Source organism: Ochlerotatus camptorhynchus, unplaced genomic scaffold (genome assembly GCF_037179485.1).
Source record: "Ochlerotatus camptorhynchus isolate MF236.1 unplaced genomic scaffold, CSIRO-AGI_Acam_v1.1 ptg000112l, whole genome shotgun sequence".
In the NCBI taxonomy this organism is placed as follows: domain Eukaryota; kingdom Metazoa; phylum Arthropoda; class Insecta; order Diptera; family Culicidae; genus Ochlerotatus; species Ochlerotatus camptorhynchus.
In genome coordinates this window covers 2,683,274-2,710,514 of record NW_027040602.1, presented here as the reverse complement: position 1 = coordinate 2,710,514, position 27,241 = coordinate 2,683,274, and the positions used below count along the sequence as shown (strand labels likewise).

The 27,241-nt window shown below is 40.6% G+C and overlaps 2 protein-coding genes across 5 annotated transcripts in view; one reads left to right on the top strand and one right to left on the bottom strand.

Moving 5' to 3' along the window:
- The window catches only part of drpr (draper), an 87,860-nt gene extending 86,308 nt beyond the window's left edge, over positions 1-1,552 (top strand). Inside the window, exon 10 of one of the 2 annotated variants that reach the window (XM_065219880.1) lies at positions 55-1,552. In XM_065219880.1, the coding sequence (XP_065075952.1) occupies positions 55-443 (389 nt within the window). In that variant the 3' untranslated portion in view covers positions 444-1,552. The remainder of the gene's footprint in view (positions 1-54) is intronic. The other variant, XM_065219881.1, reaches the window with a different exon arrangement.
- A 7,451-nt stretch (positions 1,553-9,003) lies between these two features.
- The window catches only part of LOC135699608 (putative uncharacterized protein DDB_G0282129), a 31,656-nt gene continuing 13,418 nt past the window's right edge, over positions 9,004-27,241 (bottom strand). For all 3 annotated transcript variants that reach the window (XM_065219915.1, XM_065219916.1, XM_065219914.1), the window contains exons 2-4: positions 20,188-20,337; positions 19,069-19,718; positions 9,004-10,826 (exon numbers count right to left, since the gene is read on the bottom strand). In XM_065219915.1, the coding sequence (XP_065075987.1) occupies positions 10,444-10,826; positions 19,069-19,718; positions 20,188-20,337 (1,183 nt within the window). In that variant the 3' untranslated portion in view covers positions 9,004-10,443. The remainder of the gene's footprint in view (positions 10,827-19,068; positions 19,719-20,187; positions 20,338-27,241) is intronic.

The following is a 27,241-nucleotide window of genomic DNA, read 5'->3' as shown; positions in this document are numbered from 1 at the left end:
AGCTTTTCAAGACTTCTTTAAAGTACTGCATCTAATAGTACTTCTCCATTTCAGACACTGAATACGACCATCTGGATTACTCTCGACCAGGCAGTTCACACAAGACTCACTACTTTCGAATGAACAATCCGTTAACCAACTCGCCGAAGGAGATCAACGTCCTTCGGGAGAACGGCACCATCAACAACCTGTCGTCCCCTGGGCTAAGTAGTCGGCAACCGTTGGTTGCGCCCGGCCTGGGCACAACGGCAGCCACCGGTACGACCGATTACGGTTCATCCTCATCCAACTCGTCCCCGATACCTCCTCCGCTCTGTACCACCGGCACGGATAGCAGCAACCTGTACGTTAAGATGTCCTCCGAGGGTTCGTCTCCGGCGACCAGCGATCAGGAGTGCAGCGCCAGCAGTAAAATTCCAGAGCATCAACTTAACATCAAGTAAGTGCGTTTGCTCACATTTTCCTTACTTTTGCGTTCTTACCTAGAAAAGAAAAGCAATCACTAGTGAAATCTGAATCAATTTGAACTGATGCAAGTCACGGAAGTTTCATATTGTATACTACGCTCATAGTTTGTAATATTTTTATTGTGAGTTTTTAAGATTGTGATATAAAGAACAGTTTGATTGTGTTTCGCCTCGTCTGCTTTTTTGCTCGATTCTGCTTCATGCCACGTGGAAGGAAGCAAAGTTGTCGATCTTCGTTTAAATAGACTGCTAAGAATGACGGAATTAGAACAATAATCATCAACCAAATTGGGGGGAGATGTTTCTTTTAACGCTTCTCGATTACTTTTTCAAAGGGACGTATTAGCTTTTGTAAACAATGCATTTGATCGTCGATTTGGCGTAAGTAGTAGCTCGCCCACGCATGGAAGTTTTCCCCTACCTGATATATAGGGGTGTCAGTATGCGTGAGCGAGCTACCAGTCATGCCAAATCGACTATCAAATGCATTGTTTGCAAAAGCTGATACGTACCTTCGAAAAAGTAATCGAGACTTCCCTTCTCAATTCAATTGGCCAACGAAGCGATGTTTAAGATAATTTAATGATAATAATAATTATAATAATATTAATCATTGTAACATTAAGCGTGCCAAAACGAGCCACCATTCCTCTGATTGATTGGTGCGATACAAATTTCGCTAGATATACGTACATTCATGCATACATATTTACATACAACTCACGTTGAAATTGGATTGATATTTTAAAAAAATGCAAAGACCATGATATAAAATTGTTATTGAAAGTAAAAAATAAAAAAAGAAAACGTATAGATTTCAATCGGTTTCTATCAGCAGAGAAATCATATTTGTCATTATGCCCTCCTAGAGAGGTTAGAGAGTTTATATATATAAAGTCAAAACTATATCATCGATTGAATTATTCATATTTATATACACATTCGGGAATAAAAATGATTAAGCATCAAAATTGTATTGTTTGGCAAAATCAATTCTATTGTCAAAGCAATTCTTTTCTTATTCTAGTGATGTTGGAAAGCAATGTAAATTTTATCATTAAAGATTGTCAATTGTAAAACAAAGTTATTTTTGTTAGTTGTTTCTTGGAGAACTTGAAAAAGAAAATTCCTGTGAAAGCAATAAAGTCAGCACTAGTATTTCGAAAGAGCGAAACTGCGTCTTAACGAAACTTATCAAACCAAAGATTACCCACGGAGACTCTGGTACATTTTACAGATGTTTTTTTTTTAATTATCGGACAAAATGGGCCGAAGGATTTCAGCATGTTATGAAAATGTGCCCACAGATAGAGTTAATGGTTATATGAACGAAAACAAGTTCAAAAAATTTGAGGTGGTTTCTTTTCCCCTCCCCTTGGCTAGTTTTTAACCTTGACGTTGGTGGGCGGGCCTAATCTTATGCTTCACAGTGGAGCGTTGGAGACGGTTGGTTTAGGTCCGGCATCGTTGGCTCATGCCGTGACAGAATAGCGGCATGAGCATGCGATGAGGATTACTGAGCTTCCCCTCTCTGATGAACCATTGCATGAGAGAACCAAAGTTCTAGCCTGAAGTGATAGTATCACACTTGTTACTCCTTTGTTTGAGAGCCGCGTTGTAGTACGCTTACGTATAGGCACTGACGTTGGGTGCGATACTTGCGGGTTTTGTCGCAAATCACTCTTATTTATTTTTCTTTCCTTTATTTAACGTCGGTCTCTGTTCCGCAATCTACTGCCAATCACCGACGGACATCGATTGCCATCCATTGACGGCAACCAAATGTGCAGGAAGGCAGCTTCCACACCTGCGTAGGATATCGCACCCATTCACAACACACATGGGCCGGGACCAACGGCTTTACTTCCCTTCCGAAGGAAGACGTGACCAGAGATTTTTATGCCTCAGAAAAATCCCACCGACCTCGGCTGGGGATTGAACCCAGACCCATTAGGGTGTTAGAAAGCAGTCACGCTTACCACTACACCACCGGCGCCGGCTCTTATTTATTTTTACGCAGATAGATTTATTTTGGTTTACAAGGGAATTATACTATTGAAAAATTTCAGAAAGTGCCCAACAGTGCTTCTTCTATTTGCGTGACAAGCTTTCATTATTGTTTTCATTGAAGTATTACTCAGGGAACAATGTTAAACACCATTTTTGTACATGGTATTGTAACTAATCTTACACGTGCTTCATTTTGATTTGGGATAAGTGTTTGAACTATAGTTCGGGATTTCCACTGTGGCGTGCTTTTATTGTGACATACCCATGCGTATTTTTGTGGTACGACATAGTGGAAGCGTGTGAGCATATACCTTATATAATTTAAAAATCAGCTAGGAAACTAACTTCAACTTGAAGCATTTTAGTCACTTGAAGGTGTCACCTGGGTCGAATTAAGATATAATATATAGGTATAGGTCAAAGTCAAAAGTACGTGAACACGTTTAATTTTAGATTGCAAGCACAAGTGCAGGTACTTAATAAAGCATGGGTTATGATTGATTAGGTGAATTGAGATTTCAATTATTTATTAAATTAGACTAATGAGATATCATAATCATCAAACGAACTTAAATAAGAAGAATTAGACAGCCTAATAACATTAAGTAGATTAACAAAAGAATTAGGATGCCGGGGTCCGCTTAGGGAGGCAACTAGCCTTTAAAGCAACTGGAAACTAGCCTTTTCATATATTTTCAGTTTATTTTGATGGTTGCTTTAAAATATCAATTTGGTATATATGTGAAAGGATGAATCAGTAGGAGATTAAAACCAAAACCCCCCAATAACCGACCTCTTCAATCCCTTCCTTTTCCCATGGCGTTCAAGTGGTCCGCATAGACTATTCAGCCATTACCCTTCCTTTATCCTCGGCTTTCAGTTGACTTGCGCTCCGTGAACATTGCTAACCAGCGATCAGAGAAATAAACGATCAACAGTTTACGTTGAAACGCCCAACCTATTAGTTCAATCTTCCTCCTAGTCCGTCCGAAAGTATACTTTATAGCAAAGTCTGTTCACAGTAGAATCACAAGAACATAAAAACCGTTTTTTTTTTAGTTATGATAAAGAAAAAGAATGGCTCGGAAAATTTTTGTTGAACTTTTCTGATTTTCCCGAAATTTACATTCTTCAAAATCCATAACTCATGTGACCGAACATTAGTTTTTCGGTGATAACTCCATAACGGTAAGACTAGGGTACATGTCCCTAACGTGAGTTTAATAATTAGCCATCAATTATGATTTAATCATAAATATAAAAAAAATACTGACTTGCATACGACCCAATAATGGAGGTCTTTGGCCTTTCGAAAATAGTCCTTGAAATAAGATTGATGACTGTTTTTCATTTCACTCAGGGTTGCTGCTATACACAACACAATTCTTTTAATTTTAGTAGTAATTTCACTTATTAAATTGATCATGAGCATGATTGGCCACCCGCGGTTGCTACTCCGTTGTTGCCATATCAGCACAGAGATCCAATAGTAATAATTGTAATAGGCAATACCAGCGCTGCACCGCGTCCGAATGCAGGTCAATTAAGGAATGAGTAGGAATATGATGGCTTGATACTGACTTTGTTGGAAGCCGAGAAAACCTCTGCACTTCCACGAGAAATCACTGGGATGTTGGATAAAACCACAAACGAAGTGACAGACGACTAACTGGCGAAGAAATCCATTAAAATAATGTGGTTCACTGTAATAGAATTTTCTTGGAAGCTTGTGCCATCATCCACCAAATGGGTTAGTTTTTTTGTTTTGATTTGAACAAAGTTGATTTTGTGTACAATGATTCTTTGACAGTGTGCAAAGACTGTATCATTTTGTCATTTTTTTATGCATTTTAGTTTTGAGTAGAGTGAAAGAGGTAGAACCAAAACATTCTAATACATTTGGTGAAAATGCTAGTACAATCCAGCAGTAGTGTTGCCATGTGGTACAATCTAGTAGTAGTAGTGTTGCCATGTGGTACACTGAAAAATTGCAATAGCAGGTTAGTCACCAAAGTTTTCGAGCCGCTCTGTCTGTCACTTCGTCGAAGGCTACTGAGCCCATCATATAACATCTTACTACTAATGATCGAGTTGATGTTGAAAGCATTCAAATCCGGCACGGACGACGACGACAAGGTTCACAAAACACACGATGAGCAAGCAATGTGGCTATAGAACTCCTTAATAACCTGATTGTAAACTCGATTCTTCGACTGGTTGTCGGATCTCCTTTAAACCTATTCGTCAACAGGGCAATTCCCACATCCCCGATTTCCTCATATACACTGAAACCAACAATCAATGTGAAACTATCGATTTTAAATTGACTCACTACTTGACTAGCCTATTGGTCCCAAGCAAATCGATTAACGTACCCCATTCTAGACGAAATTCTAGTACTACACAATGTTTGTTTTGATTCGCTATATACAGCTAAAATGAGGGGTTCGTGGATTTTCCTATGTTTCGAGGGGAGCCTCGATTAGCTTGGGACCGAAGATAGTACCAGAGTTGAGCCAAAAAGTTGAACTCGTTTCTTCGGGACCTACTAGTCTTAGAGTTACCTCTATGCTGAAACCAGGTTGGCACCTTAAATCAAAACGCTTTGATTTTGCTTCAACCGGTTGACCAACTGTCAAGTTTGTTTTGCAACCACTCCACGATATCGAAATCAACCCAACCTGGTTGTCATCCAGATTGCAGGGTGTATGGGGCCCATAAGGCAGTTGAGCCCGATGGTTTTTTATCATAGTATTTATTGATTCTATAACATTCCCCAGAAAAGTATGTATTAGATTGACTATTTTTGTTTATTATAGTTACTCCTGGAATCTTCTTTCGCGTATATAAAACGAAGAGAAAAACTTCTTAATGGATCAAGGGGTTTTCCCTTCTTTGAAAATATAAGAAAAGAAATTAATTAATTTTTTGGATGTATGAAAAAGAAGGTAATATTCCCTTCTTTTGATATATAAGGAAAATATATTATCAATAGCTTTTCGCAAGGGATTCGGGGTAATGACCATTTGGGATAATAACGAGTGAAATAATGTTATAAATTTGTAATCGGTAGTTCAACGTTCCATGCACCGATTTTTTAATTCATCACGAGAAATTCTTCAACTCAGGTCGAACAATTCTTCGATAAGGTTTAACAGTTTCTGACTGGTTGAATTGGATTGCATAATAGACGCTTTGACTTTTTAAATGATGAACGAAGTGCTCGAAAACTTGATTCTACTGTAAACAGTAAATTATTCTACGGGATCGAACTGTTCTGCCTTTCCAACGACTCTCTTACCACACGACTAGCCCCAACGTATAACCAGGCAATCAGAATCGTCGCAGGACTTCTGCCTTCAACACCGGCTGAATCGGCATGCGTCGAACTCGGTGTACTACCGTTTCAATACCAAGTCGCCGAAACGCTGAGCTGCAGAATGACCAGCTACCTGGAAAAGACCACCGAGAACCACGAGGTCTTTCTCCTCAGGGAGGGGAACAGAGCTCTCGGAAACTTGGTCCATCAGGAGCTCCCACCCGTGTCCAGGGTACACTGAAACGGAGCCAGAGGATGGACAGAACCAACCATACGCGTTGACCTTTCAATTGCCAAGCGCTTCAAGGCAGGTAACAACTTCCGTGCCATGCAGGCCACGTAGCGGAGCTGCTGACAACTAAATACGCAAATTTTCAACACCGTTACACGGACGGCTCTAAGGCCGTGGGGAAGGTCGGATTCGGAGTAGCGGATGTATCCAATAGCTACTTCTTTCGACTACGCGATCAGTGCTCTTTCTTCTCGGCGGAGGCTGCGGCCATCCACTTCGCCACCACGACACCCGCCAATAAACCCATATGTGTCCTAACAGACTCCGCCAGCGTTTTATACGCCTTGAATTCAGCAACATCCAGACACCCCTGGATACAAGGGATGCAAAAGGCCGCGCCGCGAACACCTCATTTGTTTGGGTACCCGGCCATTGCGGTATCCGGGTCAACTGTGAAGCAGATCATCTCGCTGCTACAGGTCGCTCTGGCCGGATGGCCACCACAGTTGTACCCAGTCAGGACGTAAAAAAATGGGTGAAAGCATCCCTCCGAGACGCCTGGGCCCGGGAGTGGTTCGCAAAAAGGGGACCGTTCCTGAGAAAAATAAAGGGCGACACCTCCAAATGGAATGACATTACGAGCCGATGGGAACAACAGGTCTTATCCCGGCTTCGATCCGGACACACCCGAGTGACCCACAACATGGGTAGCGCTACCTCTTTTCGGAAGTTTTGCGACTCCTGCAACACGATTATTACAGTCGAACACCTGATTGTTAACTGTCCCTGCTTCCATAACATCCGGCTCCTCTATGGAATACCGAACAGCATACGTAACGCCCTCTCTAACGATCCGTCCACGGAAGCAGCCCTAATAGTTTTCCTAAAAGATGCTGGACTGTTCTATAAAATATAATCAATATATACCAAATCACTACGCTTCGAACATGGACACCACTGGAGTAAGCCTGGATATCACATGACGATTACCTGACTGCCTTCGACAACGACCACCGCCATTCACACCATGATCCGCCAACCACGCTAAGAACCAAGACAGGAACCATAATGAACTCTGTTTAAAAATACTCTTTACTAAGGGGACTCCCTTCTGGAGCTCCACCAACCTCTAGGAGAACCCCTTCTGGGTTCTCCAAACTCTCAACTATGTAATTAGGGAAGCCCCTTCTGGGGCTCCCGGAGATGAACCAGCCTGCGGCTGAAAATCTCCTAAACAGAGCTAATAATAATAATAATAATAATAATAAATAATAAGGTTATCATATCAGTGCCAACATTTCAAAGGGGCGTAATTGCATTTGTAAACAAAGACTTTAGTCATCGATTTCTCGTGAATGAAAGCTCACTCATGAAAATGAATGACACCAGCACGCAAAGGAATGTTTCCTGTATCAGCTAGCATTTGTAATTTGGAGGGGTGGGTTTTCATTTGCGAGAATTCGACGTTTAAAGCCACTGTTTACAAAAGCAATTACGCCCCTTTGAAATGTTGGCACTGATATATTTAAAACAATACAAAAGTCTGGAAGTTTAGAAAATGTGCCAAATAGATACTAGACCTTGCTTTTGAGGTTTGATTTTTAACTTAAGATTGACAAAAAACAAAACAAAATAGTGTAGAGAACTACTTCGGCCTAATCGCCCATTTTGGGCCTATCGAGCAGAAAACTTCAAATAAATCCATGATTTCAGAGTTAACTAGTCAATTATCCGTTTGGTACAATACTTTAGTTAATAAGCTACCGAACGAAGTCAATGAGAACGCGTAATATGAAGGTTTGCACCCATTATTCCCAAAAACAAAAGAAGCACTCTGACCGAATCAATTTTTATCTTCATCCGATAGGCCGAAGTGAATTCATTGGCCTTTCAATGGCGTTTCAATGCATTAGGCCAAGTTTAGAATCCGTAGGCCGAGTTTGGCGTCAAGAAGCAGTGTTAGACTTTTGACAATATCTCAACGATTTGTTCCTCTTTATAAAATCTTACGGTACGTACGGAAAGGTAAATAAATTTGAAAGCCATCAGTAATAATAACATTCCATTTGATGCTAAACTGCACTAGATTAAGAAAGACTAAGTGCGGGTTGTGCTTAATAGGCCGGAAATGGGGTAGTTAATCCTACTTGAACAAAACGATTTTCTCCGACCGGTAATACAGGACCTACTGTTGTACGTCGCTTTAAAATCGATGCAAGGGGGCCTGATCACTTAACGTGACTCTTTTGGAAGAATTGCCCGGTGATTTTTTTCCTCTGTTCGGGACCTAACACCACTATGACCAGTCATTTAATCTATTGTAGTACATCCCGTGTCCTTAGTTTAGTGCATGTCGCATTACTCCATCACTATTGAGAAATGATGAAGTATTCGATTTTTTACAGTTGTCATTCTCGCATTTATCGCAAGGATCCGACTCTAATTGAAAGGTCCCGCTATTTATACCATTTATACCCTTCGGAGTGTTGAAACACCCTCCAAAGGCGCGCCCCTTTGTCAGTCAAAATTGAATTCCTTAGTAATAAAATTAAGGAATGACACCGATAATGACCATGCATCAGAACCCACTTCAAACTAGGGAACAACGAATAGAAGATTAAGAATCACATAGATGAAGATTAGCTAACTCATTTTTCCCTTGTTTCAAGATCATCCTCGGTGGACAAAGCCGAGTCTTGTCAAGGCATAAAAAGTAGTAAGGACTTGGCTTACTGAAAAATCCTGTTCCCCTAGTTTGAAGTAGTCAGGACTAGGAATCGGTGGTAGATCTTACATCCCGTAACGTACCACGAAAAGGTGATCTACCCACGTTACGGTGGTAAAACTACCTTGATAATTTCTCACGAGTTCCTTCGCTTTTGGTAATGAACAATAGACGATATTCCTGGTTGACTTGTAAATTGTAGGCGGCTTTTAGTTTCTCAGTTTTTCTACCCATTGAAACGAGGGGTGACTTTTACATGTTTAGAATCTATCTTCCCGATCATATTTATTAACAACAGAAAGCAACTGTCCTTATGTTCTCTTCTATTGTTCAATTTGGTTTTGTTCCAGGTTGTGTTGCGATTTGTCCTACCTAGATGCTATATACTTCACAAATTCAGCAACACAACCGTTTCCTTTCCACTTTCTTTGCTTCACTTCGGTTTTGTTGTAATTCCATCCTAAACTAATGCTGGCATTTTTGTTTCTTTTGGTTTCTCCCATAAAATATATGTGTATAGAATACGCTATCATCAATATTTGTTTTTGTTTTGTTTTGTGTCTGTGTCAGTGTAATTCAATCAAATAACTACTACAGTCGGATATTTGTTTTCATTTCTATGACTAAGGAGAAAAAAAAATCGCACTAACTCTATGCACTCTTTCTCTCCCAAAATACATGTATAGTAGGTGTACTAACTCGTAAGGAATCTAACTACTACCTACAGCTTATTAAATTTGTTTTCTTTCGTATTTTGTGTTTTTTCGAAACCGCTTCCTTGGTTAGAGTTTTGTATAAACGTAATTTTCTTTCTTTTTGTTTTGTTATTTGATTAGTTTATTCAGACTACACTCATATTTGAAAGGCGCATTATTCTCCTGTTTTGTGTTCTCGTATAGCTGGTTACTTGGGACTAAACCAGAATAGGGTAGTTCCAATACTTGTTTCGATAATAGTTAATGCATTTAAATATTTGTTTTGCATTCCGTGCAATGAAGTTCCAATATTCTCCTTTATAGTAAATAATATTCTTTTCTTCGATAATGCTAATTTGCATCCTGCTCGACAGTACTACTGGCATTCCTTTGCATTCTTTTTTTTTTTACAACTTAACAGTACGAAATTTTCTTATTACACGTTATTGTAAGTGTTATGCAATGAAATTTGGCTCACTGTTGGAATGTTTGCATGCAGAAATAAATAGATTCGTTCTGAAAGAAAAGCTTTGTAAAACACAAGCAATAATATGGTAACTATTACTAGCATAAAAGTGATGGTAATCTAGCAAGTCACGATGTAAACGAAAGGGATTCGGTTTCCGTTTCAACATTTTATTATACTAGGTATTTCATCTGGCACTGAACAGAGTAGAACACAGTTCACAAATTGTCTACCCCAGTGGTTGTGGTAAATATCATTGTACAACTAAATTATTATTGCTAAAAACTAAATCTTAAGGGACTTGCTTCCTCCTTGTACTACCTCTGATGACTTAAAAGCTTGTATCAGTTCTAGACTAAGTAAAAAAAAAAGAGAAACGTAATTGTGGTTGCTTCTCTTCCGCGAGATCGCAACCGAACAGCACACGAACGACAATGCACACATCCTAGAATATCCGAGAGTAAACCGTTGGCACCCTGCTACTATTAGTACTATTACTACTACCACTGCTGTCCAAACCGGAAGGAGATCATTTTTCCTTCAGCAGTTGATTGAGGAAATCTATCTCGCCCTGAAGCTGTTTGATGGCATTGTTTTGGTTCTTGACAATCTTACGGCAAGCAAACAGCTCCTTCAATGTTTGCTCGTACTTTTCCTTGTAGTTGATGGTACCGTTGGTGGAGGATGAGCTCGGTGGACTCGCACTGATGCTGCTGGTGGTTTTGTTGAAAGTATTACTCTTGCTGTGATTGTTGTTGTGGTTGACGGCCGGTGTTACCGTGAGTTCCGATTTGAGCGATGCCGGAATTACAGCGGCCGCCGCTTTGATGGCCTTCATCTGCTGCAGCTGCTTGTACGCGGCCAGTTCCTCATCCACCGCGTTCTGGTAACTGGACTCGTACTCGGACGAATCTGTGAAAAAGGTATAATTTGATGAGTTTGTGTCTTTGTCGGATATAATATTGAATTAATGCTACACCGGGGTTTGGAGGGTAGGGAATTTGACTGAAATAGTATTTAGATTTGAAATCTCTAGAACAGCTCTGACATTAGCAAAATATCTCCAGAGCTTCCATAAAACATGGGACAAATATGCATCAACCAACAGGGAATAAGTTGCGGGAAATTTGACCAAGGTCTAGGTCAAATCTTTTACGTTGACCCTATGCACCACTGGAGTTGCTGAGAATATATCAGTAAGTGATTCTCTGAAGGTTGCTCGGAGATGAACTAGCCAGTTGGCTAAACATCTCCATAATAAAGCATTACAATTAAAAAAAAAAAATCTTAAGGGTACCGAGCGACGGTCGCTAAACTGTCCCATATGAAAAGAAAATCAAGCACTGATGAACCTGATATGCGATTATAAACAGTGAGCCGCTCTGACGTATAAAGGAAAAAAAATGTTTTTTTCAATGATACAATTTATGATAGTTTATATGAATTGCATGCAGTATAGTGCAAGGTGGGCAAGATCTACTTGATATTTTTTTTTTCATTGTCAACATCAACATACTCAATGGAGCCTCTATGCTGGTCTGAGAAAAAAAACATCATTGTGGTTTTGCCAGGTACCCCCGGAATAGCTGCTTGCATCGAAGGAGGACTGCTCCCCTTTGATCGTTTCATCTCCAAAACTATCTGCCAACGAGCCATCGGACTTTACCAGCAGACATCAGGAAACGACAAGGAAGATTCCCACCTCACGGAGGCGAACAATTCACTCAGGGAAGCATCCAACCCGACTCTCCCCTCAATATCCAAGGTTTACTGGGTCGGAGCGAGGGGTTGGAACAAGCCGAAGATTCTGACCGACCACACAATCAAACACCAATTCAGAGCTGGTGCCAATCCTTCAGCGGTGGCACAAGCGGTACTCGAACTCCAGAACCGGAAATACGGAAGATACACCATTCGGTACTCGGATGGCTCGGTAACCCAGGGAAAGGTAGGAATCGGGATTTTCGGTCCAAACCTCGCGGAATGCCATAGACTCCCGGATCAGTGCTCCATTCCCGACGACCGACCAATAGCCATCTTCACCGACTCCGCTAGTGTGGTAGCCGCACTGGAATCCGATACGGGCTATACAGGAACACGCGCCAAACAACACAGTCATTTGACTGTTCATTTTGGACATATGTCGATTTCAAATGTTAAGGGTATCTTATGTATGTATGTATCCCTTCAAGACTTGTCTTGTATGCAGCACCACTTAATAGCAAGATCAATTTGAGCTACCGATCTGAATTCACTATATCGCTGTATGAAGGGCCAACAACGGAAGGGCGGACCCGTAAGCAGAGACACTTTCGCGAAATCCACGGGAATTTAAGAATCTCCTTCCAACGATACGCTCCAACAATTCGAATAACACAATTCGCAATACTTATTAAGCTTCCTACTGGATGGTTTGTTAAGAAGGGCGCGTCAATCGCCCTGAAACTGTTGGAGTAGAATTCACACCACCACAATCGAATCGGTAGGATAAAGAAAATGAAAGTGTTAATTCCCTCCTAGACTCCGGCTGTCAATCATACCATCGTCCAGTTTCAGTTTGAATGATACCCTGATGCTCCCTCCCAACCCAGTATTTATTTATATAATGAAAATATATGCAATGGATAAATGAAATATATCAGAACATTAAAATATGACGTAATGAAATACATTTATATGGATAATATAGTTGCTACTGCAATGAAGAAGTATTTTACATACAAATGTTAAGGGTATCTTATAGTTCAAAAAAATCTTTGTGGAATTTCAAACAATTTTGAAGATAGTTTCAAGATAATTCCTAAGAGAACTCGTGGGAATTTCAAGGAGTTTCCAGGACGGTTTGGCACGAAATTTTGAGTATATTTTCAACGAAAATCCATGAAGAAAGAGCTGTCGCACGGCACGTTTTTGAGTAAAAACGCAATTGTCCCCTGCTACAGGTTCTCTCGGGGGCATTCTAGTGGTTCCGAGAGCGGCCAATGTGGTAAATGATTCACTTTAAGCGAAGACTACAAATCAAGAAGACTGGCAACTCTGCCAAACATCAGGCGACAGTAGCGGCACACATAGGTTGGAATAAATAGCTGTCAATTATTGGTTTTGTTATGATTGCCGTAAAAAGTGAAACGTTTCATTCTTTGTTTTATGCTGACAACGAGTAAAATTCCAGCTGAAATTGAACAGATGGGTAATTAAATTTGTTTTGAAAATTAAAACTATGGCAATGATGCCATTCACAATGATGGTGGGACCTTCCTTGATCATTAGTTTGCTATCTCAGAATTATCTTCCACTTTTCCTAAGCCCTTTAGTGATGCATGTATGGGCATTCGTATGGTGCATTAGTAAAATGCATGCCCGTGGGGGGGAGGGTGTTAAGTTGTGACGCTCGGCAACTTGGCACAGTACCCATTTGAATGTCACTGGCCAATCGGACACTGTTGTAATCATTCTCTGGAAGTCGGTCGATTCCAAGAATTGTTAAAGCATACAGAGGATATCACTATCCGGTGGTTGCATGTTCTGACACCATTTAAAATAGAAATATATTCTTTATCAAAACGTACCGTTTGGGATTGTAGGCCTTCAACCTTTCATTTCCATTTTCTACACCATTAGATCCAGCTACGCCTTCCGTTGGATCGTGATGTAGATACCGAATCTTTCTTCTTTTTGAATCCTTGAATTTTCAACAGCTTCCGAATGACGGTAGTTCACTCCATGGTGGCGGAAGCCGCCAATTCCTTATAATTGATTGTTTCCAACAGGCAAAATTAACAATATTTCGGTTCCTCGTTCACAAGTAAAAGCTACTTTCACTAGGTATCGATCCGAGTTTCAATGCTCTACTTGATCCACCATGACAAGTTTTTCGGTTTGGAGTTGTAAAACCACCGGCTTGCTGGGATTAGGATACAAATTGCTGTGAAATTTTGTAGAGCAAAACAAAAACAGCAGCGAGTACCGTGTTATGATTATTCGTTTCGGTGACATAAGGCCACACACACACACACACACACACACACACACACACACACACACACACACACACACACACACACACACACACACACACAACACACACACACACACACATTCACACGCACACTCACACTCACACTCACACTCACACTCACACTCACTCACACACACACACACACACACACACACACACACACACACACACACACACACACACACACACACACACACACACACACACACACACACACACACATACACACACACACACACACAGTCACTGTTAATGAGCAGTCTCACTAACACTTGTGCTTCAAAGTTCCACCTTTGATTGACAGAGGCGCTGTTATCAGTGACGTTTGACATTTGTGTGGGAGAAGGGAACAGTTGCCAGTCTTCTTGATTTGTAGTCTTCGCTTTAAGTCTATAGAAAGAATATTCATGAAAATCCATGAAGAAAGAGCTGTCGCACGGCACGTTTTTGAGTTAAAACGAACTTGTCCCCTGCTACAGGTTCTCTCGGGGGCTGATTCGAGAGCTGCCAATGTGGTCACTGATCCATTAGAAGTTTAATGAATGCCTATTCATGAAATACCATGAAGAATGAGCTGTGATTCTAAGAGCGGCCAATGTGGTCAATGATGAAAGTCTATTGACGAGAAACCATGAAGAAAGAGCTGTCGCACGGCATGTTTTGGTGTAAAAATGCAATTGTCCCCTGCTCCAGGTTCTCCCGGGGGCATACTGGATGTTCCGAGAGTGGCCAATGTGGTCAATGATGCATTTAAAGTTTATCGAAAGTCTATTCAGAATCCTCCACCAGAACCGATTCCAGGGAAATGGCCATATCTCAGTTGATTATAATCCGATTTTAGTTCTTGGCATATGATTCGCTTAAGAAATGGTTCTTCTTTCGTTGTATTCACTAAAAATATATATATTTAAACAGCATCATATATAAAATTTCACCAAAAATTTAGCAAGTTAGACAAGCCTTACGGAAACCCGGAATATCTCCGGTATCAGGTGATCGGGATTATTTTCGTGGCTACACCGTAGAACAATACTAGTTTGTCAGTCCAATGTTTTTGGAAGATTTAAAATCGGATCATATTTGACGAAGTTACAACACTCCAAAGTTGACCAAAAATTTGCCTATCCTAGTTATTTTGAGTAACTAATATAATAAACTTTATTCGTTCTAAAGGGTGTCCACGATGAAATTGCCACACTATGAAATTGCTCTAACTTTTTAACCGTTGGGTAGAATTTAATGAAAATTTGGGTGGATTTAGTTCATAGTGCATTATTTACATCCTGCAAGTTTTAAAGGCCTGTGATCAAAACTCGCGGAAATGGAGTCGAAAGAACAGCTCGTGCGTGATAAAATCTTGCGCATTCATCACGAGAACAAGGATCTCTCGCATCGTGCCATCGCTAAAACGTTGGGAATCGCGAATTCCACGGTGTCGCGAGTGATTAAGCGGTTCGAGGAACGGTTGACCACCAATCGGAAGCCCAGAAGTGAAGGAAAAAGTATTCCGTACAACACCAAAAATCACAACCGCGTAGTTGGGGCCTTCAACCGAAATCCGAACGCCTCCGTTAGGGATGTGGCTAAGAAGCTGCACCTAAGCCGAAGTTTTGTCCAGAAGGCCAAAACTAAGGCTGGGCTTCGAACGTTCAAGGTACAAAAGGCCCCTAATCGCGACGAGAAGCAGAACAAGTCCGCCAAAACCCGTGCCAGGAAGTTGTACCTCAACATGCTGACGAAAGTTGAATGCTGCATCATGGACGACGAAACATATGTGAAGGCCGACTTCAAACAGATCCCCGGCAACCTGTTTTTCACGGCCAAGGATAAGTTCAGCGTTCCGGAGCATGTCCGCACTCAGAAGATGTCCAAATTTGCGAAGAAATTCCTGGTTTGGCAAGCCATCTGCACGTGCGGGAGGCGGAGTGCACCTTTCGTGACCCAGGACACGATGAACGGACAGGTGTACATAAAAGAGTGCCTCCAGAAGCGGCTGCTTCCTCTCCTGAAGGCCCACAACGTCCCAACAATCTTCTGGCCGGATTTGGCCTCATGCCACTACTCCAAGGACGTGCTGAAGTGGTATGCGGACAATAAGGTCAATTTCGTGCCGAAAATGTTCAACCCTCCCAACACTCCGGAGCTCCGCCCCATCGAGAAGTACTGGGCGATTATGAAGCAGCACCTTCTTAAACGACCTAAGGTAGTGAAGACAGTCGAGGAACTGAAGAAAGTATGGGTTTACATGCAAAAAACGGTTGATTCACAGGTTGTGCAGAATCTTATGGCCGGGGTTAAGGCCAAGGTGCGGGCATTTGCGTATGGACTGTAAATAAAATACGAGTAAAATGGTTAAATGAAGTTTAATAGTTATTTCTCAATCCCTGAAAATTTGATGGCAATCGGATGAAAACTCGAATTTTGCGAATCAATTTTGTGTGTGGCAATTTCATCGTGGACACCCTTTATGATACCTTACCCGTTTATACAACACCCTGATGTGGCATACATCAAATAAGGGCCCGCCGCATTAAATCAAATAACTGGCCACAGTGAAAAATAATAAAAAAAAATGCTTAGAGTTTAAAATATTTTGAATTTTTCAACAAAGTTAGAACTTTTGCCCCACCTTACTCTATACAGTTCAGAGGGAAAAGTACTGAACCCGGGAATTTCAACCATACTTCTCCATCATTGTGACTTCAGTGATGGAATTGCAATGTCAACTTGATTCATAGCACCTTTTAAAATTTTGTTCACATAATGATACATACTTGAAAACTTTCAATTGATTGAAATTGGCATCTTCATCTTTGAAAGTGTCACATGTGTTAACCCAGGGCCGCATTATGGAAGTTGAAAGGAAGTGTTTACCGTATGGAAAAGTCGTTTCCACTTGCGTAACTATGGGCCACAGGTCTCTGCTTGTATGATACAGTTCATCGGGTTAACTATTTTAACCATAAAACTATCAAGATTAGGCAGATATTTCATTTCTGGACCATGAACCACCTTCGTGGTATGCTGCTGGTGGTGTCATAAGTAAAAATTGAAGTGTAAACTCTTTGCTAATCCTACTTCTAATATTTTATTGATATCGCGGGACAGACAATCTAAAAAAAAAGACTAACCCAAACAAATCAGAGCAGAAGGAAAATACGGAATAATTACTATTTTCATATTTTTTGTTTTGATCTCAACATTCTGCTCTCGTGTAACATTTAAATTTTATTTTTTCTCTCTCTCTTGTTTTCTCAATACCTTCATACTCTCACGCGATAAAAGCGCTATTATTTGAACTGTTTCATTTTCTGTTTTGTTTTGATTTGGAGTGGGTCTTTTTAAGGAAGGTGGTGTGCTGCTCATTTTGCTTTCAATATTATTATGTTGTCTCCGCGATGCCTACGAGCAGCAATGAATGGCATACAATGAAAACTAACCGAGAGAGTGAGAGATCATAGAAGCGCGTGACCTCGAACCGTGCCGAGTCGAGTCGGTGCCATTAGCCTAGCCTGTCTGAATGTGTGCGAAACAGAGTGATGTTGGGCTTGGGATTGGGAGAGACATGGTCGTCACACAGTCACACGGAGAACCCAGCAAAACCGACGGTACATGTGTGAATGTGAGCATTTATTGAGCATCACCGAACCACCTGATGAATGTGTGTATTGGACGGATGGCAATGGGAATGACTGGAATAAAACTTTGAGCGAAGGAAAAAACGTCCGACTGATGGGAAGTAGCAAAGGCAAACAAAAAACATGAGCATTTGCGGAACGGAACGGAGCAGCGATGTTGGATTGGAGGTGGCTGGATCGCAACATGTGGTTGACTAGGCGATCGTCAGAAGCACAACACGCACTGGTTAGAGAGAAGTACTAGGCCATCGTCGTCTGCCACGTGTTTGCGCATGTGTGTGTGTGCATCAGTAGCTAGTAACAATCAACACTACTGACATACAAATTGTTCCGTGCGTACGCACGTACGAGAGATGCATATATGATTATTATTTTATAGTTTGTTTTCATTATTTCTATTCTTCTCAGCCGAATTCGGTCAGCTATTTCCTTTGGCGATTTAAAACGTTCCATTCTTGTTGAGCGAAGAACTGGTATGGCAGGCTCTCAGCACCGTCTTATGAATGACCTTCGAGCGGAAAATATGTACAGCGAGGCACAAATTATCAGAACGAAAGTGAATTTCCCCTGAATTTACAATTTACAGGATCAGTGCATTGTCCAAAAGGTTGATGAACTACCCAAGGATGCAGTTGGATCTTAGCTAACTATAAACACGCATCGGAATCGAAATGAAATATGTTTCCAGGAAGTATGTAGGAAGATTCACCTTCCAGAAATCTTCGCTACTCGCGACAACGGACAGCTTTCAATATCCCCTCGAAAGAGAAGCGCAAAACATCTCGGGCTAGCAAATTCCTTTCCGATGTGCTAATTCCCCCACCCTTCTGGCAGCAAGAAAAATGAGGCAACCGTGTGCTGGATCGGACAGAGACCGGACACTCCTCTTCCCTCTCGCCTTCTTCCACATACACACTTGTGTCTGCCTACCCTCGCTGCGATCCATGGATGTAGGTACGCTGTAGTCAGTCGCAACCGCTTGGATCCATCTTTGGATATGCGCAGTTTCGTCAGCGAAACCGGGCAGCGATGGTGACCACCAGACCAGCATTCAGGCAACCAACCAATGGCACACATTGCTGCGGGTGCAGCAGTACGCCAAAATACCACAGACATGTATGTGTCGTCGACGACGTCCACTCTTGGTGTCCAACTGACCGACGACGAAGACCCATCACGCGGCGCACGTGAGTGTGTAAACCGCGTTGTCAGGGACACACCGTCATCGTCGTCTTTTCTGAGAGTGAATGCGCGTTTTTTGGAAGATTCGAGACTGTTAGACATTGTCCTTGGGAAATAAGTCCCAGTCCCAAAATTGAGACAATACCAGTAGTTTATAACTCCATCCTTCAACCATACAACACGGCGATGGAGACGCATGGTAGCTATTATGTTAAATACAATTTCAGTACCCAACACCAGAGAATTGATCCCAACCCCAGGGGAGCTGGCAGAGCAGTAAAACAACGTCAATATGCGTTTTTTGCATCGGACTTACCTCCTCCATCCATGTCCACATAGTTGATGCCGTACCCTCGTTCATCCTCGAGCCTTTCCTGTAAGGTAGCAGCTGCCAGTTTGGCGCTGCTGGTATTGTTGTTATTATTGTTGCTGCTGATGTGGTTGTTGTTGTTGTTGTTGTTGCTGCTGTTGTTGTTGTTATTATTGGTAGTGGTGGTGGTTGTGTTTGGTTTTTGCTTTAGCGAGGCCAACAACGATCGCTGTGGATTCGGTTGAACCTGTTGTTGTTGATGTTGGTGTCGTTGCTGGAGCTGTAGGGCAGCAGCAAATGCCTTCCGCTGTTGTTCTTTCAGCTGCTGCCGCTGGATCAGTCCGGCCAGTACGCCACTAACTGCGGCGGCATGGTTGTTGTTGGTGGCGGTGCCGAGGGCGGGAGGGAGTGATCTTCGCTGCTTGGCAACTGGCTGCTGCGCTGAAGGCTGCGACAGCAGCGGTCGCTTCGTTGACATTGGCATGACGAGTGAATCATTGTCGTTGTTGGTGTTGGGTGGCGAATTATTACCGCTACCACCACCACCAGCAAACCCAATTCCGCTGATGGCACTAATGCCACTGCCGCCTATGCTGTAGCGATTCTTTGGTTCTTTACTGGCTGGATACAGTGTCGGCACCGAACCTTTTTTCAACCTATCCGTGTCCGTGAGGCAGTCACCAGGTAGCAAAACCGAGGACCAAGTTTAGTTGGTTGTGTCCGACAGACAGACAGCGAGCCGAACCGAGTTAAACGAAACCCAAGGAGAGAAGGGAAGAGAATAAGAAGAAGAAAATCGATTACATACCAAGCTATTTTTGGGTTTCTCCTTGATTGCCTCGCGTCGCATGCACCCAGCTAGCGCGCTTGAGACGGTGCACCGGTGGTGATTTTTTCTCTCTCGGGGGTTACCAGCTCTGAGGGTGGTTCACGGAAATCGCCCCCGAACCGGTATCTCTTGATTGGCTGCTTTTCGTCGCCAGCGTGATCGCTAAGGTCTGGTAACCCTCCGAGTGAATTAAAACACCGAGTCGTTGTGCACCGTCGCCCGATTCCAATAGCAAACCCATCGCCACGGATCGCGGCCATCGACTCAAAAAGTAACACAGTCTCACACAAACTTACCCTTGACTGAAGAGATTGGGATTGTTGAAGTCGCTCGGTTGAAAGTGATCGGAACAGATTCGAGAACTCTTGTACAGGTACTCGGGGCCATTTTCGTCGTACTTTTTCCACAGTTCGGGCCGGTTGCAGAAATCGACCCACTGCTTGCACCTGGAGGGTTGGCGAAAAGGGGAGAAAGAAGAAGAAATAAATTAGGGTTCGATTTTCGAAGGATCGGTCGGGGCGTATTGGAGTTGGATTTGGAGTTTTTTTTTGCGCGAAAGGATTTTGTCCTTGGGTGATTATTTGAAAGGCATACGAAGGGGGCCATTTTTATGAAACGAATTATGTCATATAAATATTAAAATCTAGGAACAGCGGAATTCCATTTTAGAAATGGTATGCTCAAAACAATACTAATTTAAGAAGATGAAGAAAAGGTTTCCATCGTAGTCGTTGTAAATTTGCAACATATGATCCTGTTTTGCCTCGCAATTTCTAGCAATTGCGTAAAATAATAATCACTGCAATTAACACATTGATCTTTTGCGATCTCTTCGTGTCCTTTGTTTAGTACATGTCGTAGTATTTCATTACCATTCCTCACGGCCATGTTAAGACATGCCAAGCTATTTTCAGCTCACAGATCCATGAAAGAATCTATTTTGTAATACGACAAAAATGACAAGAAACGGTTCTATACCCAAATTATTAACGAAAGAGAAAGTCGATCGATCAAAGTTACTTAGGACATAATGCAATATTCAGCTTGATTTGGTGTATTAATTTTTATTTGAGCCTGTTGATTTTGACAAACAAATGGATAAAGGTACTAGTTGACCTATCTTGCCCCACCTTACTCTACATTTACACAGTATCACATGATAGGATATTGTATCCCTCAGCAAATTTGATTGAAACATTAAAACGTGAAAATAGGGTAGATAGGGGCAATATTGTGCCCCTAAGAAAAACACATCATAACACATGAAGGGAATTTTCCTTTAATGCTACCGATGTTACTGTCCTTTTGAATAATCGTGGTCAAGTGGTCAAGTTCCGTGTCCTGTTCCTTTTTAGTCGCTGTGTTTAATTTTAGTACCGTCATTCGTCCATTTCCGTGTCCTTGTACGTGCTTTGCTTGGTTCAATATCTTCGTTCATCCGTGTCCGAGTCAGTAATTGTTGCCGAGGAATAGTTTTGAGTCCGAATCATTTTCCGTTGTCGTTGCTTGGGTGTTCAAATTTGGTTAATCAGACCTGCCTCCTGAATGAAGCAGAATAGTGCAGCGATGCTGGATGGGTCATCCCTCAGGGTATCCCTGATGCTACTTGAGATCCCGTAAAGGGAACGGGATCCGTGGTACTGGGGGCATTCGCATAAGAAATGCTTCACTGTAAGACGCGACACGAGATAGAATGACTTGAAGTCGATGTTCAGGTGGATCCTCCCATTTCCTGGTATCCCCTTTTACCTTCCGGATAAATAAGTCTCCATATAGTGATTGTGATCCACCGCTTTATGTCCTGGTTAATGTTACATTTCCATTATTATCTTAGACATGTCATTGAATTTTGATACGGTTTTCATGGAGATGCATATTAGAAGCATTTTCAACAAGTTTGTAAAAAAAATAGAAAATCGCCCCGTATGGTCTTCTTGCCCCCATCCCCCAAACTGAAAAGTGTCGTATTTAGCCGCCTCCACCATGGTCTTGCTTTATAGATGTTTCTTTACCTGCTGCAGTTGTGAAATATTTAATTTTGACAATATTTGGGCAACTTGAATAAAACCGAAGACAACATATCAATAAGACTGGCAACTCTTCCATTTCCTCGTACGACCGCTATGATAAGGGTACAATCGCGTCATCTACCGCTCCAAGGTAAATGCTTCGAGTGAATTTGATATGATGTCTTCGATAAAACTTATAGTAGAGCAATGTCAGTCAAATTGAGAAATCTCACATATGCTTCGTTTCGATTTGGATGTTCACTAGCACAATAAGTTAATTTTCATTTTGAAATTACTGTTTTTCCCTTGTTTTCTCGTAAAGTTTTTCAGTAAAAACGAAAATATTCAATGCTGTTTTTTAACGTAACGAAGTGCAAATTTGCGATAATATTTGTGGGTAAATTATCTTCAATATCAAAACTACATTTTTCAAAGCTGAATGGCTCGCTTGATATATTAAAAAAAAAACATTGATTTTTACCATGGTTTGATCCATTATACTGCCGTTCTTAGCATAACAGTCCTATGTAGATAGGAAATCCAAAGGACATGGGACTGTTATGCGAATGGCGGCAGTATATACATTTCGCAGTTATCCCACAATTATGAATTTGTCAACCCAGCGTGTAAGTCAACTAAAAGTAATGCTCAAATGTGGAGTGATTGTATGAAATATATCAAGTATCAAGTTACAGATTTCCCAAACAACCTACGAACTCAACCTCTCACTCTCCATAACTCAGTCCAACAGCGTTCGATGTCGTGACCATACAAATAATCCAGACTCAGTTAGGCCAGTTAGGCTTGAGGCCTCTTATGCTTAGAAAAGTGATGCAATTTGATTTTTCCTAGTATCTCTATAATATCATTTACTTTTGGTTAACCAATATTGTTACGGTCACTAGGCCGAACGCTACCGAGCCGAATGGGTCATCATACCGAACTGCAAAGAGTGAGAGCGATACTGAACAAAGAAACTTTAATTTGATACAAATGGATTCTAGGGAAAATCGTTGAAAATTTCGGAGCAAGAAAATGTATGAAAACTTCGAAGTCTGTACAAACAGAAATTAGAAAAAATATATTGGTTATATAAGAAAATTTCCAGCATTCTGAAGCTTCGAGATATATTAGGAGCATTAGACTATAGATTTGTAATTTATACAAACTTTAAGATCTTAGATTTAGAAAGTAAAAAAGAATTGAATCTATGGTTTACATGGGATTGAAAAAAAAAACACTCAAAATGCGGAATATAAATTTGGTCCTGGAAAGTTTTCAAGGCTCTGTAAGTTGGAAGAATGTTTAGGGTTTTAGCTATTTAAAAAAAAATCTATAGAATTCTGAGGAGATTACCTATGGACTTCTTAGGAGAATTTAAAAGGAATTGAACTGTTAATTCAAAATAAATGCTGAAAATAATAACTACAACATTCTGGGAAACATCTTAACAGAGTTCTGACAAGGGTTCCAAGATAATGCCATAATGAATTCTGAGATGAGCAAAAAGAAACTTCAGACTACAAAATGGTGAGTTCACAACCTTGATACCTAGCTCCAGTCATCACAAGTCCATAAACACGCCACGAGTGATATGATTTCAATCTACTTGGCTGAAACATGGACACAGCTGGGTGGCCGACAACAGTAAAGTGAGGAGGTGTGACGCGAACACTGGCGTGGTAAGCATAGCACGATGGTAGAGGAAATTCTTCGCCAACCCGAGCACCTGTCCACCGCGGAGCACCTCCGCACCGGCTCAAACAGTGTCTGGCATCCATCGGGTGAATAAGAAACGCTCTTCCCCGGAAGCTACGCTTAAGATGGCAACCCCATCGAGACCTTAGGCCCACCACCTACTGTCTCCGAAATTTATAAATTGTTACAGAAACTAACAAAGAAAGACTACGAAAGGCTACGAAGTTCTGAATTAGATCCCTAAGTAATTTTTATAATAATTCGGAGGGAGTTGTGAAAAGAACAAGAATAGGAAGTTTATTTTAAGAATAATTCCATGAATATTTTGGTAAGAATTCCAAGATAATTATTATATACGTTAACACAGTAAACCATGAAAATGTCAAGTCATTTGGTATAATTACTAGATACAAATTTACAGCTGTTTATGTGTGTCCCATTTTTATAGAATACACCCTTTACTAGGATTCCTGAGGAGATTTTTGAAAAATATTTTAAGAATGTTTTCAAACGAATTGATTTCTCAGGATAACGGAGGCGAACCAGCCTCAGGCTGAAAGCCTCCCTAATAAAGAAAACTTAACTTAACTTCTCAGGATAATATTAGAGAAATTCTATGGACGATTCTTAGGGGAGTTTCAAGGGAATTCCGAAGAGAAAACATATGCGACCATATATTAAGGTTCATTGATTTTCCCCGGTTCTCCCGTCGAATTCCGGGTTTACTTTTCAAATTCTTGGTTGTTTCCTGGTTCGCTGGAAACCCTACGACTATTATGGACCATCCATAAATGACGTAGCTTATTTTTAACCAATTTTACACTCCTTCCTCCCTCGTAGCGTATTTGGCTGTACCTAATTCATGGCCGGTCACAACTTCTGAGATACCCCACTCTTCCCTCAAATGTGACGTCATTTATGCATGCTCCATTAAGGAAAGTTTACAGTTTTCCTGGTCAATAATTTAAAAAATCCTGGTTTTACAAATCATGCTTTTAGAAAACAATTGTGTTTTCTTAATAATTAATTTTAAAGTTTCCTTTAGGTGTTCTTCTTTGCATTACACTTTGCAATTGCACAAGCCAAATAATAAAATAAAAAATCTCTTCGATTTAGCCTAGTTATACAGGATTTAAGCAACACCCAAGTATAGGAAACCTGTTTAAAATACTGAACTGCTGAGGCAAGAACAATGTAAATACACCTAGGTAGCTAAGACGAACCAGCCGATGGCTGAAACCCTTGTAAATAATAAAAAAAAAACACTTAGATATAGATCATAATTATTGTGATTGGTAAGTTACTTTCGTAGTTGGATCACCTAGGTTAAAACATGATTGCAAATTTATTTGAATTTGGAGCCAACTTTGTTATATAATTTAATTTAAGCTCAATTTAATTCAAGCTCAATAACATGATTTAAAAATAAGCTTTTTTTAATATTTTTAAAGGAAACCACTGAAATATATTGAGTTTCCATAAATTTGGTTTGATTGTATTTAAACAGATTTATGTATAAATTAAACATTTAAAATCTTGCCGTTAAGCCAATTTTGAAATACAATGAGGACATTTATGGACCACTAAGGGCATTTAAGTAGAATAAGACGGTATTAAAACTTTATCTCTTACCTTAAATTGTAAGATTTATTGTTGTTACTGTTTCTATGAAAGTTGTGAAAACCATTGCAAAATATTGTGTTCTGGAAGAAAAGCAATTGAACTGATTTTGAGTTCATCAATTATTGGTAAATTCGGTAAATTCATTCACTGAAGCGAGCAACGAAATAGCGTTGGAAGCTAAAAGATAATTGAACCGCGATGATTCTACCAAGCAGATCAATGTACATATACTCAGAATTGACGACAGTTGAACGAATTAGGCAAGAAACAGAAAGCAGTGATGCAAAATATCATGACACTCACTCGACACTTGTCAACGCATCAACCGACTATCGCTGACAGAACGTTCTGTCACGCAGTGAGAGGTAGAGCCATGGCAAACAACAATCACCAGTAATGGTTGCTGCTCACACGCAAAACGTTACACTCGCTGCTGATTATGAAAAGCACAACGAAAACAGTGAAGACTTCTGCAGAACGATGATGAGAAAAAGCGAAACGACAGAAGAAAATGAAAACAATGCCTACGCATTCCAAGTTCATCTCGGCAGACGCGACTGTGTGAGTTACAAACAAAGCAGGCAACATTAAACGGAAGCTGTTGGGCTCACTCACCAACACACTCACATAAACAAGCAAAGCAGCAACTGCTTCAAAACGAGCACAGATGAGTGTCGTGATTGTCGGGAATGACCAGATCGGTGATGGATCACAACAGAAGACGACATTCACCAGTTGCTTTTTACTTCTTTCGTCAACTTGATGGATGGTCATGGAGAGAGCTTCGACGAGCATATTTTTAGGAATGTACAAAGCGTTACCACCATCAGCTGTTCGACTATCGTGATTGTGATAGGTCGGAACTCTGACAGAAAGAATGTGAAAAAATGTTCTTACCGAGTATAATGCTAGATTGAGAAACTTGATGGCAGCGTTTCTCAATCTATCATTATACTCAGAGAGAACATTTAGTATTTAGTAAGTATAATACAGAATATAATTTGAAGCTTTAGAAAACGTTGCCAATTACGGTAACCTGGATATGTAGCACAGAACGGATACCGGAGAGAAGAATCAAGCGAAGAAAGATGATATTCAACGAGAGCCCAAATTTGTTTATATTTTGTAAACTCTGAATGGCTACGGCCTGGTTTTCCGTGTTGTTCAAAACATCTCTTAAATTAGCAGTCCTGTTAATTCAATCCATGCAACTATAGCGTCTTGTGGTGTCAGACAGCCTAGTCAGTTAAGGTTTCTAATATTACGAGTTATACATTTTCTCGATTTTCTTAAACATAGAGAGTATCATTTTGGTAGCCACACAATATTAAAATTACCTAGTACGACCTTCTACCAATTACTTCAACTTAAACAATGCAAAATGTTCAATGTAACATTGATAGATTCTTTCATCTTTCTAGTCTAGTCTAGTCTACACATACACAGCCAGTTCTTGAAAGAATCCTGGAAAATGATACATCTATCATTTTTCTCATTGATAGATTCTTTCATCTTTCGTTAATAACAAAAACGTGTTTTGTCGTATTATATGCTAGATAACAGCTTCTTCATCAATCTGTACATGACTCTGAGGATTCAAAGAGAAAATCAACGAAGAGAATGGAGAAAGCAAAGTAAACATTGATCCTTTTGCATTTTTCGGTATGATTTCAAGAGAATGAGGTAACTTTCAACAGTGGCTAAAGACCAGACCAGACATTGTTCCCACGGAGAAGTTTGAGGGGTAGGAAACCTAATTGCTACCTAGGAAAACTGCTACCAACAAATTACTATTTTTATTAAAGTCACAAATTTTGGGTGCTTTTCTCGTAGTTCTAGAAGGCAAAATCTCAAAAGATTGTCAATGCCTAATTTCAAACTGCTCGAATGAAATGCTTAATTAATTACATAATTCGAGCAGTTTAAAATGATACCATTCGAATTTTACCGTGGAGCGAGAAAATCTTGAGATTTTTTCTTCTAGGAATTCATTTATGCTTTCGATTATCAAGTAACATCA